Source organism: Scyliorhinus torazame, chromosome 16 (assembly GCF_047496885.1).
Source record: "Scyliorhinus torazame isolate Kashiwa2021f chromosome 16, sScyTor2.1, whole genome shotgun sequence".
NCBI classification, from domain to species: Eukaryota; Metazoa; Chordata; class Chondrichthyes; order Carcharhiniformes; family Scyliorhinidae; genus Scyliorhinus; species Scyliorhinus torazame.
This window is the reverse complement of record NC_092722.1, coordinates 57508524-57523944: the sequence shown is the minus strand read 5'-3', so window position 1 is coordinate 57523944 and position 15421 is coordinate 57508524. Positions and strand designations below refer to the sequence as shown.

General features: G+C 47.9%; 1 protein-coding gene across 24 annotated transcripts in view; it reads left to right on the top strand.

Moving 5' to 3' along the window:
• eif4g3b (eukaryotic translation initiation factor 4 gamma, 3b) overlaps positions 1-15421 on the top strand; it is a 480107-nt gene that overhangs the window by 336109 nt on the left and 128577 nt on the right. For all 24 annotated transcript variants that reach the window (XM_072478533.1, XM_072478532.1, XM_072478530.1 and 21 more), the window contains 2 exons: positions 6257-6430; positions 14734-14931. In XM_072478533.1, coding sequence (XP_072334634.1) covers positions 6257-6430; positions 14734-14931 — 372 coding nt within the window. The remainder of the gene's footprint in view (positions 1-6256; positions 6431-14733; positions 14932-15421) is intronic.

The window sequence follows — 15421 nt, the reverse complement described above, 5'->3', positions numbered from 1 at the left end:
GTGGGTACAAACATTCTTCACACAAAACTGTACTGCAGAATTTTTAGGAAAAGTCACTCTTACTTCAAGTCACTGTTCTTTCCTCACACTCACTCTAAAATGGTGCCATTGAGTCACATGATATTACCCGAAATGAGCTTTTGTTAGTTAAGGATATCGAGTGATATTAGGTACGGATTGTGAGCTAACTGAATTGCGGAGTAGGCTCAAGGAGCTGAATGGGCCCTTCCTGCTCATACTCCTGTGTGAGGAAGAGTAGAGCCAGTAATCTGAACTTAATCAAGCTTCAAATAGTAATTCACAGAATTTACAGTGCAGAAGGAGGCCATTTGGCCCATCGAGTCTGCACTGATCCTTGGAAATAGCACCCTACCTAACCCCACACCTCCACCCTATCCCCACATTTCCATCCTATCTCCATAACCCCACCTTACCTTGCCTTTTTTGGGCACTAAGGGCAATTTAGCATAGCAAATCCACCTACCTCTGCACATCTTTGGACTGTGGGAGGAAACTGGAGCACCCGGAGGAAACCCACGCAGACACGGGGAAAACGTGCAGACTCCGCACAGACAGTGACCCATGCTGGAATTGAACCTGGTACCCTGGCACTGTGAAGCCATTGTGCTAACCACAATGCTATCGTGCTGCCCTTAATTCTTGATATTATTCAGCAAAATCATTACCCGATGCAAAATGAGCCACAGTATAAATGAATTCACAATTACAAAGAATGAAATTTGCCTCAAATAATTTGATTTTTACATATACATGCGAGTACTGACAGGCAGAGAGATCTGGGCGTGCATGTTCACCGATCACTGAAGGTGGCATAGCATGTGATAAGGTGGTCAAGAAGGCATACGGCATGCTGACCTTCATCGGTCAGGGCATTGAATATAAAAATTGCCAAGTCATGGGTTGCAGCTGTACAGGACCTTAGTTAGGCCTCATTTGGAATATTGTGCACAATTCTGGTCGCCACACTACCAGAAGGATGTGGATGCTTTGGAGAGGGGACAGAAGCGGTTTAATAGGATGTTGCCTGGTATGGAGGGCATTAGCGATGAGGAGAGATTAGATAAACCCAGTCTGTTCTCACTGGAACGGCGGAGGTTGAGAGGCAACCTGATAGGGGTCTACAAGATTATGAGTGGCATGGACAGAGTGGATAATCAGATGCTCTTTCCTAGTGAAGGAGAGTCAAGTACTAGGGGACATTGGTTTAAAGTGCGTGGGGAAAAGTTTAGAACAGAAATGTGCGAGGCAGGTTTTTTACACAGAGAGTGGTAAATGTATGGAATGCGCTGCCTCAGGAGGTGGTGGGAGCGGGTATGATAGCGGCATTAAAAAAAATATATATATATTTATTAAAGTTTTTTAACACAATTTTTTTAACAAAATAACAAGAAATCGCACAGAGCAAGATATGTACATGGTAAAATGATATGTTACATAACTTTGTACACTGGCTCTCTCCCGCACGTGCCAGTTTCCCCAATCCTTCATGTTATCTCTTGCTCACCCACCCTCCCAGGCGACGTGTCGTCTTCCCCCCCCCCGGTTGCTGCTGCTGCTGACCGACCTTCCTCTAACGCTCCGCGAGATAGTCTAGGAACGGTTGCCACCGCCTGTAGAACCCCTGCGCAGACCCTCTCAAGGCAAACTTAATCCTCTCCAGCTTTATGAACCCAGCCATGTCGTTTATCCAGGCCTCCACGCTGGGGGGCTTCGCCTCCTTCCACATTAGCAAGATCCTTCACTGGGCTACTAGGGACGCAAAGGCCATAATGCCGGCCTCTTTCGCCATCTGCACTCCCGGCTCGTCCACTATTCAAAATATTGCTAGCCCCCAGCTTGGCTTGACCCGGACTTTCACCACCTGAGATATTGTTCCCGCCACTCCTCTCCAGAACCCCTCCAGTGCCGGGCATGACCAGAACATATGCACATGGTTCACCGGACTCCCTGAGCACCTTCCACATCTGTCCTCTACCCCAAAAAACCTACTCAACCTCGCCCCCGTCAAGTGCGCTCTGTGAACCACCTTAAATTGTATCAGGCTGAGCCTGGCACACGAGGAGGAGGAATTAACCCTACCTAGGGCATCAGCCCACAGACCTTCCTCAATCTCCTCCCCCAGCTCCTCCTATTTACCCTTCAGCTCCTCTATCAGCGCTTCCCCCTCTTCTTTCATCTCCTGGTATATTGCCGACACCTTGCCCTCCCCGACCCATGCACCCGAGATCAGCCTGTCCTGAATTTATTGTGCCGGGAGCAACGGGAATTCCCTCACCTGTCGCCTCGCAAACGCCCTCACCTGCATATATCTAAAAGCATTTCCCGGGGGTATCACAAACTTCTCCTCCAGTGCCCCTAGGCTCGCAAAAGTCCCGTCAATGAACAGGTCCCCCATTCTTCTAATCCCCGCCCGATGCCAGGTCTGAAACCCCCCGTCCATCCTCCCCGGGACAAACCGGTGGTTACCCCGATCGGGGACCACACCGAGGCTCCCATTGCACCCCTGTGCCGTCTCCACTGGCCCCAGATCCTTAGCGTTGCCGCCACCACCGGGCTCGTGGTGTACCTTGTCGGCGAGAGCGGCAGCGGTGCCGTTACCAACGCCCCAAGGCTCGTTCCTTTACAGGACGCCATTTCCTTCCTCTTCCATCACCCCCGGGACACAATCCTCAATCCTCGTGGCCAGCACTTTTGCCAGCAACTTAGCATCCACATTGAGGAGCCAGATCGGCCTGTACGATCCACATAGCAGTGGGTCCTTGTCCCACTTTAGGATCAAAGAAATTGTCGCTTCCGACATTGTCGGGGGAAGGGTCCCCTCCTCTCTTGCCTCATTAAAGGTCCTCACTAGTAGCGGGGCCAACAGGTCTACGTACTTCCTGTCGAACTCCACCGGGAACCCGTCCGGTCCCGGGACCCCGTCCGGTCCCGGGACCTCCCCCGCCTGCATGCTCACCAAACCGTTGCTCAGCTCCTCCAACCCAATCGGTGCCCCCAAACCAGCCACCTCTTGCTCCTCCACCCTCGAATCTCAGTTGGTCTAGGAATTGTCTCATCCCCTCTTCCCCCGCTGGGCTCTTCCCCCGCTGGGGGCTGGGATCTGTACAGCTCCTCATAGAAGGCCTTGAATGCCTCGTTTATTTTCGTCGCACTCCGCACCGTGGCTCCCCCTCCATCCTTGACTCCCCCTATTTCCCTCGCTGCCATCCTCTTATGGAGCTGGTGTGCCAGCATCCGACTAGCCTTTTCCCCATACTCGTAGGTCGCCCCCTGCGCCTTCCTCCACTGTGCCTCTGCCTTCCCTGTGGTCAACAGGTCAAACTCCGTCTGGAGCCGTCGTCTTTCCCCAAGTAATCTCTCCTCCGGGGCCTCTGCGTATCTCCTGTCCACTCTTAAAATCTCCCCCACTAACCTCTCCCTTTCCATGCCCTCTGTCTTCTCCCTATGAGCCCTGATGGAGATTAGCTCTCCCCTGATCACCACCTTCAGCGCCTCCCATACCACCCCCACCCGCACCTCGCCGTTGTCATTGGCCTCCCGCTTTCGATGCACCCCCTCACCTTCCCACACACCACCTCATCTGCCAGCAGTCCCACATCCAGCCGCTACAGCGGGCGTTGGTCCCTCGCCTCTCACAGCTCCAGTTCCACCCAGTGCGGGGCGTGATCCGAAAAGGCTATGGTCGAATACTCCATCCCCTCCACCCTCGGGATGAGCGCCCTGCCCAGAACAAAGAAATCTATCCGGGAGTAGGCTTTGTGCACGTGCACAAAGGGTAAAAAAGAAAATTCCCTGGCCTGCGGCCTAGTAAACCTCCATGGGTCCACTCCCCCCATCTGATCCATAAACCCCCTAAGCACCTTAGCCGCCGCCGGCCTCTTTCCAGTCCTTGATCTGGAGTGGTCCAGTGCTGGGTCCAACACTGTGTTGAAGTCCCCACCCATTATCAGGCCTCCTACCTCCAGGTCCGGAATGCGCCCCAACATGCGCTTCCATGAATCCAGCATCATCCCAGTTCGGGGCGTATACATTTACCAACACCACCCATGTCCCCTGCAACCTACCGCTCACCATCACATATCGCCCTCCATTATCCACTACGATAGTCTTGGCCTCAAATGACACCCGCTTCCCCACCAATATTGCCACCCCTCTATTCTTCGCGTCCAGTCCCGAATGGAATACCTGTCCTACCCATCCCTTTCTTAACCTGACCTGGTCTGCCACCTTCAGATGTGTCTCTTGGAGCATGACCACGTCTGCCTTTAGTCCCTTTAAGTGCGCGAACACTCGGGCCCTCTTCAACGGCCCTTTCAGGCCCCTCACGTTCCACATTATCAGCCGGATTGGAGGGCCCCCCCCCCCGCCGACAAGCCATCTCCTTTTCTAGGCCAGTCCCGTATCCGCGCCACCCTCATCCTCCAGTCCCCCAGCTGGGGGACCCCCGCCCCGACCACCTCTTCTGTGTCCCATTCCCTTTCGGCCAGTGCAGCAGCAACCCCTTCTCTCTCTCCTCCTCCTCCTCCCCCCCCCCCCCCCCCCGCTAGACCCCTGTCTAGCTTTTTTGCTCCCCCATATCACTCCCGTAAGTCAGCTGACACCTGCTGACCCTGGCTTCCCCCGCCGTCCCATTGACCTCCCCGTGTGGGAGTGTCCCAATCAGTATGCATTCCTCCATTCCCCTTCCCGCCTTCCTTCCCTCGCGCGGGAAAAACCCCGCGCTTTCCAAAGCCTACCCCGCCCCCTCTGGCGCAGCTCCTGTCGTGGCCTTGTCTCTCTCCCCCAGCCCATATAACATTTCCTGTGCGTGATTGACCCCCTATATACAACAACTATCACACATCAAACCTCAAACATCCCCCCCACCCTCACAAACCCTCAGTTTGAGTCCAACTTTTCGGTTTGTATGAAGGTCCAGGCCTCTTCAGGCGTTTCGAAATAATAGTGTTTACCCTTGTATGTGACCCACAGTCACGCTGGCTGCAGCATTCCAAATCTCACACCTTTCCGGTGCAACACCGCCTTGGCCCGGTTGAAACCCGCTCTCCGCTTTGCAACCTCCGTACTCCAGTCCGGGTATATTCGGATCTCTGCATTGTCCCACTTACTGCTCCGCTCCTTCTTGGCCCATTTCAGGACCAACTCTCTGTCTGTGAACTGGTGAAATCTCACCACCATCGCCCTTGGCGGCTCATTTGCCTTGGGCCTCCTCGCCAGCACCCGGTGTGCCCCATCCAGCTCCAGCGACCTTGAAGGGGCCTCCGCGCCCATCATCGCCCCGAGCATCGTGCTCGAGTATGCCCCGGCATCGGCCCCCTCCACTCCTTCAGGGAGACCCAGGATCCGCAGGTTCTTTCTCCTCGACCTGTTCTCCAGGTCTTCGAGACTTCTCGCCCACCTCTTGTGCAGCGCCTCGTGCTGCTCCACTCTCACCGCCAGGCCCAAGGTCTCGTCCTCATTCTCACTGACTCTTTTCTGTACCTCCTGGATCTTTACCTCGTGGGCCTTCTGGGTCATCCCTAGTCCTTCAATTGCCGACAGCATAGGCGCCAGAATCTCCTTCCGCAGCTCCTCGAAGCAGCGCTTGATGAACTCCTGCAACTCCGGCCCGCACTCCGCTTTGTCCCCGGCCGCCGCCATTTTGCTTTTCTTCCCTCGCTTCTCCCGCTGCTCCAATGCCGCTTTTTTGGCCGTTTCACTTCGGGTCCGGTCCATAAACGTTGGAGGGGGACCTCTCTCTTCCTTTCCCCACGGGTTGTCTTCGAAAAAATTCCGTTGGGGATCTTCTAACGAGCCCGAAAGTCCGTGATAGCGGGAGCTGCCGAATCGTGCGGCTTAGCTCCGCATAGCCGCAACCGGAAGTCCTCTGATAGCGGCATTTAAGGGACATCCAGACAAATATATGAATAGGGTGGGAATGGAAGGATACGGACTCCGTAAGTGCAGACGGTTTTAGTTGTGGCAGGTACCATGGTCGGCACAAGCTTGGAGGGCCGAAGGGTCTGTTCCTGTGCTGTATTCTTTGTTCTTTGAATTAGAGCTGCTGATTTATGGTAATGAAATAAGTCAAATCCAACATTTCTATGGGTTCTGGAATTTTTATAGATGAATTAATTCCAGTTTTTGCATGGAACCATTTATATTTCTCAATTGCAGTACAGCAACAACTTTGAGGTTTATAGTGTGCAAAAAACCATACAAATAATACTGCATATTAACTACTATTATTATTTAGGTTCTAAATGTTGGACCAAGGAGGTCACAGCACGGGCAAAGGAGAGAACCAAGGAAGATTATTCCAAATATGACTGTAAATGATGATATCCAGCTAAAGAAGTCCGAGAATGCATGGAAACCTACATTAAAACGAGAAGATACTGCTGATGATTCCGACATACACAAAACGCAGGTTAGAACAAAAAAACTTCCTTAAATGTGTTTTGCATATTTTAAGCCCAAAGAGCCTGCATAGAAGAACTGAGCGGAATATCCAGAAATTGTTGCATCTATTAATTACATTGACTGTTTAAGAATTTTCTGAAGCACATGAGCCTTTAATAATAGGTGCGTTTTACTAAATCAAATTCCTTTTTCTTGCTGTTTCAGTTGAGGTGTCAGCTATGACTTGGTTGGTGGCACTCTCTTCTCTGAATCTGAAGGTTGTGGGTTCAATTCCTTCTGCAGGACTTGAGCACAAAGCTCTGGGCGGACACTCCAATCCAGTACTGAAGGAGTGCTGTACTATTGGAGGTGTTGTCTTTCGGAGGCGACGTTAAACAAGCTTTGTCACTATTTTGAAGAATAGCAGTGGATTTCTCCCAAGTGCCCTGGCCAATATTTCTACCTCAACTGTCATTTGTCAAAAGCAGATTACGTTGTCATTGTGGGAGCTTGCTGTGTGCAATTTGTGGCAGCTGTGTTTCCTACATTACAGTAGTGATTACATTCCAAAGTCCTGCATTGGCTGTAAAGAGTTTTGTTTAGTTTTAAAGTGCTTACTGAACTCTGCCAATACCATCTGATATGGATTTAAAACAATGTTGGTTTGGATCTTTAATATATATATTTTTTTATAAAGTTAGAGTACCCAATCATTTTTTCCAATTAAGGGGCAATTTAGTGTGCCAATCCACCTACCCTGCACTTCTTTGGGTTGTGGGGGCGAAACCCATGCAAACACGGGGAGAATGTGCAAACTCCACACAGACAGTGACCCAGAGCCGGGATCGACCTGGGACCTCGGCGCCGTGATGCAGCAGTGCTAACCACTGTGCCACCGTGCTGCCCCTTATAATATATTTTAATGTATCTGCCTACCCAGTAGGGAAACTCCTTTTGAAATGCCTTTCTCATTGTGAAACAGAAATGTGTCTTTCTTTAGACATATGTTGTAAGGAAGAAGTGCATCTCCTTCTCCTTTGGTACAGTTCTCAAATTTTCTTTTTAATAAATAAATAGTGTTCTAAAATTCCAATAGGAAACATTTCATAGAATCATAGTATTTACAGTGCAGAAGGAGGCCATTCAGCCCATTGAGTCTGCACTGGCTTTGGAAAGAGCCACCCTACTTAAGCCCATGCCTCCACCCTAGCCAAGTAACCCCACCTAACTTTTTGGATACTAAGGGCAGTTTAGCACAGCCAGTCCACCTAACCTGCATATCTTTGGACTGTGGGAGGAAACCGGAGCACCTGGAGCAAACACACGCAGACACGGGGAGAAAGTGCAAACTTCACACACACACCCGAGGCCGGAATTGAACCCAGGTCCCTGGAGCTGTGGGGTAGCTGTGCTAACCACTGTGCCATCCCGATTTCATCTAAGATGTTTTAGAATTACTTCAAATTTGCTGTTTTTCAAGATTTAAAAAGTTAGAAATATTTAGAGTAGAGTGGAAAGATGGCGAGCACTATTTCTTCCCCACCCCACTAATGCTACCCAAATCACCAAATTTTCCTCTCCCAAATATTTAACCCAACCCCCCCCCCTTTGAAATGTGCTTCCATCACCCTTTCAGACAGTGCATTCAAAAATCAGCATCATCTTGTGTAAGAGTAGGACTTCTGGTGGCGGTATGTAGGGGGAAGATGTGCACGAGGTGGCTCTGGCTAGGGTATGTTTTTTAATAGCCTTTTTCACCCAGTTTATGGGAATATTTCTGCACTAAACCCCACTTGTTTAAGGGAATAGGGTGCCTAACTCGGGGTATGCCCAGGAAAGCCAGAGGGAAGATTGTTTGTCGACTGAAATGGAGGCTTCTCGTGGCTCATTGGTTGAGAAAATGGAGGAGGCAGCTTCTGTATCTCTGGCCACCTAATGGCCGAGATGCTTACCGGCATCTTGGCGGCAGAATTTGACAAGCAAAGACGGATAGTGTCAGGAGTCCTCTGCAAGTCAAAGGAAGAGGCCCTGGCTCCCATTCAGTTGGCATAGGCGAAGATAAATGAGACCGTAAAAGCGCATGGTACTATGATGCAAGGCATGGAGGCGGCCCTTTCGAGGCATAGCGACCAGGTTGCCTCTCTGGAAGCTATGTCGCTGATGGCTGAGGCAAATAAAGTGCTGAGGCCAAAGTCAACAATTTGGAGAATCGTTCCAGGAGGCAAAATATTCATCGTGCGGGGTTGCCAGAGGGGATGGAAGGCCCAACTCCCGCAGAATATTTTGCGAAAATGCTTGGAAGGTTGGACTCGCATCCACCTCCCTAGCTGGATCGTGCCCAACGAACCAACATGAGCAGTTATTGTAAATTTCATGGCATTCAGGCAAAAGAGCATTGTGATTCAAATGGGAAGGCCATGCCGTCAGGATGTGGGAGCAGAACTGGCAAAGAAGTGGGTGACAGTCATCAAGGTCAAAGCCACCCTGTATAAAAATGGTGTCTGATTTGGGGTGGTGTGCCCGACGCAGTTAAGAGTGACTTTTGAGAGGAAAGACTACTTTTTTTATGTGCCGGAGGAGGTGGATTCTTTTGTAAAAAAGAATGGGCTGGGTGCTGGTTGATGGTGTTTTTTTTTAGGCTTTTCGGATGTTGGGGTGGGCATGTGGAAATGGAGAGTTTTGGGGTTCTTTATTCTTGTTCGCAATTCTTTGCTGTTGTGTGGGTTGAATGTTTCATAAATTGGATTTGAGTGGGGGGTTAATTGTATGGGGAGTTTTTGTTCTGTTTGCTATTACTGTTGTGAAAATATATTGTTGGAGTACTATGTTTTAAGGGTTTTTTTAATACTTTGTGTCCTTTATCTGTTAGCAATTTTCTTCACTCTGGGTGAGAGCTGCTGTGCTAGCCAAAGAGTTCGCTAATGGAAGCAGCGCGGTGGGGGTGACTGCAGCTCATTAGATAATGAATTTAGTGTTTTTGTTCTGTTTGGGTTAGGTTTATTAGAAATAGTTTTCAGTGGTTTTTGTTCACCTTACTGTTTTTTGGATGTACGTTTGGGTGTTGTATTGTTCAAGGGTCTCAGTGGTGGAGAGGGAGAGGCAGGTTTCCCCTTTGAGTTTTATGAGAAGTTTGCGGAATAATTGAACTCTCTAATTTTAGATAGGTCTAATGGGTTTGTTACCCATTAGTCTTGCGCAGGCCTCTATTTCCCTGATCCTGAAGAAGGACGAAGACCCTACGGAATGTGGGTCGTATCAACCTATTTCGCTTTTGAATGCGGACGCTAAGTTACTCACAAAAGTGCTGGCACTGCGGTTGGAGTCCGGCCCCCCCAGAGCTGATCTCGGGGGACCAGATGGATTCCGTCAAGGGTCAGCAATTGTCAGCCTATATACAACGGCTGTTAAATGTTATCCTCTTTCCTCCCCCCTCTTCAAGCTCGAACCGGAGGTGATTGTTTCCTTGGACGCAGGGAAAGTGTTTGATGGAGTAGAGTGGGGATATCTCTTTGAGATTCTTGGGAGGTTTGGATTTGGGCAAAAGTTTATATCTTGGAGTTGTTTACTGTATAAAGCCCTCATGGCTAGTGTTGCACAAATGCGGTGAACTCGGGCGACTTTGCACTGACTAGGGGCACAAGGCAGGGTTGTCAGTTGTCACCTCTCCTATTTGCTTCAGCAATAGAACCACAAGCTATAGTGCTGAGGTCTTCAATGAATAGAGGGGGATGAATGTGGGAGGGGTAGAGAATAGGGTGCCCTTGTACACAGATGATCTGCTTCTTTATCTTACGGACCCAGTATCCACTTTGCATGAGATAATGAATCTGCTGAGGAGTTTGGCTGCTTCTCTGGGTATAAGTTAATTTTGGTTAAGAGCATATGCTCAGCATATGTCAAGATTTTTATTTCATTTTCAGTCTCTCCCCAAATCCTTCTTTGTCAGAATTAGTGTCCTCTTTCATTTGAGCGGGCAAGACCCCATCGATCCGTAGGGCAATGCTCTGGAGAGATTGACAGTCAAGAGGTTTAGCTTTACCAAATTTATTATTTTATTATTGGGCAGCTAAGATTGGGAAAGTACTGCAGGGATTTAGTGATCCGGGTTCTGTATGGGGGCAAATGGAGGCAGTTTCTTGTAAGGGTTCCAGCTTTGGTGCCTTAGTAACTACATCATTAATGTTTTCTCTGGCAAGATTGTCTTCGAACCCGGTGGTGGTGCTCCCGGTGGTGGTGCTGTCCATCCTGAGAGTCTGGAAGCAGTTCAGATAGCATTTCAAACTTAGATCCATGTCTTTACTGGGCCCTAGCTGCAGTAATCATCTCCTTTTGCCAACGGGTTTAGATTCAATGTTTAGGTAATAGGAGGGGAAGGTTTTGGAGAGATTTGGAGACTTGTTCATGGAAGGAAGGTTTGCCAGCTTTAAGGAACTCGCGGAAAAGTTTCAACTCCTTGTTTCCAATTTGTTTAGATATTTTCAGAGTTAGGATTTTTTGCGTGAAGCTTTTCCTATTTTCCCCTTGGCGCCACCTGCCTCCTTGTTGAACAGAATCTTGTCTTTGACATGTCTGGTGGGGGGAGCAGACGACATCTTGTGTGCACACACTGGGCCAAGGTACAAACCATCATCGACACATTCACCGAGACCTATCAGAGAATGGGCCTCAGACTAAACAACCGGAAAACAAAGGTTCTCTGCCAGCCTGCTCCTGCCACAGAAAATTGCCCCCAACCATTAAGATCCACGGTGACCCCTGGACACTGTGGATAATTTCCCATACCTCTGGAGCCTCCTCTTGGCGCGAGCAGGCATTGACGATGAAATCCAGCATCGACTCCAAACTGCCAGTACAGTCTTTGGACCCTGAGGAACAGTGTGTTCGAAGACTGAGACCTTAAATCCAGTACCCCGCTCATGGTCTACAGAGACGCTGTAGTTCTTGTCCTCTTGTATGCATCAGAAATATGGGCTATGTACAGCAGACACCTCAACTCCCTGGAGAGATATCACCAATGTTGCCTCCACAAAATCCTGCAAATCCACTGGCAGAATAGGCGTGTCAATGTGAATATCCTCGCCCAGGTCAATAAACCCAGTATCAAGGCACTGGTCGTGCTCGACCAGCTGCGATGGGCTGGCAACATTGTCTGCATGCCCGACACAAGACTCCTGAAACAAGTGCTCTACTCCGAACTCCGCAATGGCAAGCGATCGCTAGGGGGGCAGTGGTAACGCTACCAGGACACTCTGAAAACCTCACTAAATAAATGCTACATCACCATCGACACATGGAAATCGTTTGCTTTTGAACGCACCAACTGGTGAAGAAGCATCCGCAATGGTTCCAATCACCTCGCATGTCACAGGGTGGAGCACGCGGAGGCCAAGCGGAACAGTGGAAAGAGAGCGTAGAATCCAGAGTGTCCCACCCATGCACCTCATCAGACACCACCTGCAAACCTGTGCCATGGCCTTCAGATCCAGGATTGGACTATTCGGCCACTGCAGAACCCACCTCCCCAGAATGGAAGCAAGCCATCTTCGACCCTGAGGGACTGCCTAAGAAGTCTACCTAAGAAGGGCACCATTCAATTCCTTTTTTAAATGTTAGTCACTGTCCGTTGTTAATGGGTTTGGTGTAATGTTGGTGGGTTAAGTTTGAGTGGGTTCTTGATTGTTTATTGCGTTTTTGCATTGTAACTTGCATTGACTTTCATATTATTGTGTTTAGAATGAAAAATCTTTAATCAAAGTATTCTTTTTAAACTTGTGTAAAAAAAAAAATAAAGTTCCTCTTACCACCTCTGGTTCCTTTGCCAATTAACTTAACTCTGTGTCCTCTTAATTGCCATCCCTCCTGCTACGAGAAACCATTTCTACTCAGTTTTTGAACATCTCTTAACCTTCTCTGCTCTAAGAAGAATGATCTCAGCTTCCCTCTTTCCATATGACTGATTTTGGCAAATCGCCCAGGGCCTGACTGAATGAGCTACTTGCTGAGGGAAAGGTGGAACATGGCTGCTGACAAATTTTTAATAACCTGTATAAATAAAAAATATTTCTGTGAAGAGAAAAGTAACTCCATTTCAACTCAGTCAATTGTTTGGTTATTTGCAATCACTGCATTTTTCCTATTTGATGAACAGCATATTGTGTTGAAAAAAGAAATACATTTCAAATCTTCCTGTGTCATGTTCTGATAATTCTATCTTTTTGTGCGAGTGGACTCAGTTGCGCTCTCAAATTGTTAATAAAAAGGTGGTTAATAGAAATGGCTCCTCAGAGGAAAAGTACATCATTTGACAGACCAACAAATGTAGGTTAATTTAGGAGCATGCATTTAAAGACAAATTTTGTGACAAATTGTTGTCTCAGCTGAGCATTAATAAAGAATCTCTTGGTTTCAGTAGAATTCCAGGTAGCTGATAAAAAAAAATCTAATTGTCGAGTGGGTCTGCTGTTCAGCCCAAAATATTTGGATTGGCAACATACAGAAGATCATATGAGGAAAAGTAACACTCAGTTCCTCATGAGTGCCAGACAGAGGCTCATAAATACGTCATTCAATCAACTTGTTCGCACAAATAAGACTATTGTTGCGCCTTTTTTCTGATTGACCCCCAAATACTTGTGTGCAAGATGGAAGTGGGGGGAGACGATACCACACCATTCAGGGCACGTGTCTCTTAAAAGCATGGAGGTGCTAGATTTGTTTTCTTGCTTTCTGTCTGTCTCTCTTTTGCAATAGGGTTATTAAAATATCCTATTTACTACTTCCGATGGCTGCCATGGAGACTTCCGGCAGCAGCCATGGAGTGAGTGGTTGCACGTTTGGTGGCTCCTGCTCGAGGTGGAATTTCTGGTCCTTTTTCGCCCGATTAAAGGTGTGGTTGTTCATGGAAGGTGCATGAGGAATAGAAGTGTTCCATTGGTGGGGCCGGTTTATGGCTTATCAGACGAGGAATGCAGCAGCCTAGGCGAGAGCTTATTTGTGGTGCAACACAGGAAAATATGGCAGAAGATGCTGGTGCGTCGTTACCCACCCAGTGGCCTACTGAGCAACTAGTGGACTTTTAGAATGCGATGTTCCAGAGGCAGGAGGCCTCAGAGGACAAGGATGGTGGAGCTGCTTAGGGCGGGTATCAAGAGAGTGGAGCAGAATCTGGAGGTACAGGGTCTGGCACTGGAAAGTGGGGGAGTCGATGGGCAAGCATGAGGACCGGCTGGCCTTGTCGGAGGCGGGGATAGCCATAAGCGATGGTGGGAGAAGGTGGAAGATCTCGAGAACCGCTCCAGGAGGCAGAATCTCCCGATCAAGTGGCTGCCTAAAGGGATCGAGGGAACGCAGGCAGCAAAGTATGTGACAAGTATGTTGGAGAGATTGATGGGGGGAGAGGGTCTTTGACTGCTGCCCCCCACTCCGAGGTGGATCGAGCGGACAGAGCACTAAGGAGGAGGCCGAAGGTAGGTGAGCCGCTGAGGGCAATTGTGGTGCAGCTGTATCGTTTTCTCGACATGGAGAAGTTATTCAGGTGGGCGAAGCAGATGAAAAAGTGCACCTGGGAGGGAAATGTGTTGAGGATCTACCAGGACCTGGGTGCGGAGTTGGTCAAGCGGCAGGCCGGTTACAACCGAGTCACGGCTGCTGTCTACAATATATCCTACATGCCACTTTTTGAGCAGGTAATTTGTGAACAATTTGGTTTGTTATTTTAGCATTGCTTGCTCAAAATTATTGATTTCATTTGAAGTTAACTGTATGTGGCATTGACTTGGGAGCTGGTAATTCAGTTAAGTGGCATGCATGATTTCATGAAAAGAAGTATCCATAGGCTAAATTACAGTCTTGCATTGGAATATAGTTGGTACTGAGTGAGTGTGTTTAATTTATTTTTTCTTTCTGTACTGTCATGTGGAAAGGTGTGCTATCAGTGAAGGAAAATTAAACCTTGTAGTGACAGGCCCTGGAAGTATATACAGTAGATTTGGAGACCAATACTTGAAGATTTGTCATTTAAAATATAGAAGATTGCGTCGTTATAAATAGCCTTGTGTTGAATTTGTCTTCTGAATATAATCAATCTACATATTAACATTGTCAATATATAATGGGGTCTACAGCATCATGTTTCTCAGTGTGGGGTAAAACCTCAACAGGAAAGTGATCAGTAAATTGTTTAGTATCATCTTTGTTACTGCATTGTAAAGCTTTGCAATTCAGGTATGTTAATGAGGTTAGAAGTAATTCTTATTATTTTGTTGAATTAATACCACCAAATCTTCCCTCATTTGGCTTCTATTATTGAATCACCTTTTCTACTCAATCCAGGAACTATTCCGACGAGTACGGAGCATCCTGAACAAGCTGACTCCACAAATGTTTCAACAATTGATGAAGCAGGTTCAGGAGCTAACAATTGATACAGAGGAGCGGCTAAAGGGAGTTATTGACTTGGTGTTTGAGAAAGCTATCGATGAACCGAATTTCTCAGTAGCATATGCCAATATGTGTCGCTGCCTCACAATGGTAAGTTAACAAGCGTGTGTGCATTTTGCAAATGCAGACAGATTGTGACAGTTTTAAAAAATTGCAGATCTGCATTTCCCTTTGGTTATTGTGGACTATACCCGGTGTAGTAGGCACAACATTTTAAATTCTGTTTTAATGTCAAAATGCTTACTTTACTGTCTCTTTGCTTAAGGGAAAAGGGCTCTGCTGGTGAGCAGAGCCATGCTCCTGCCTGCATACAACACAGGTATCTGAAGATTGTATATAGGAGAGAAGAAAACAATTGAGTGAAATAATGAGTCCTAAATTAAACTTAGGTTTATGTCACTCGAGGTTGATTAACGATTAAACAGTGAGGAATAATACTTGCGATGAGAATCTGATCATTGGAAAGTAATTGAGATTTTGACTTCATGTTTTTGTATAGTGGCTTGGTCTAGAATGAGTCCAGAGGTTGAGTTTAGTTAATCTGAATATCTGCAAATCTTCTGCTTTTGACTTTTTGTTT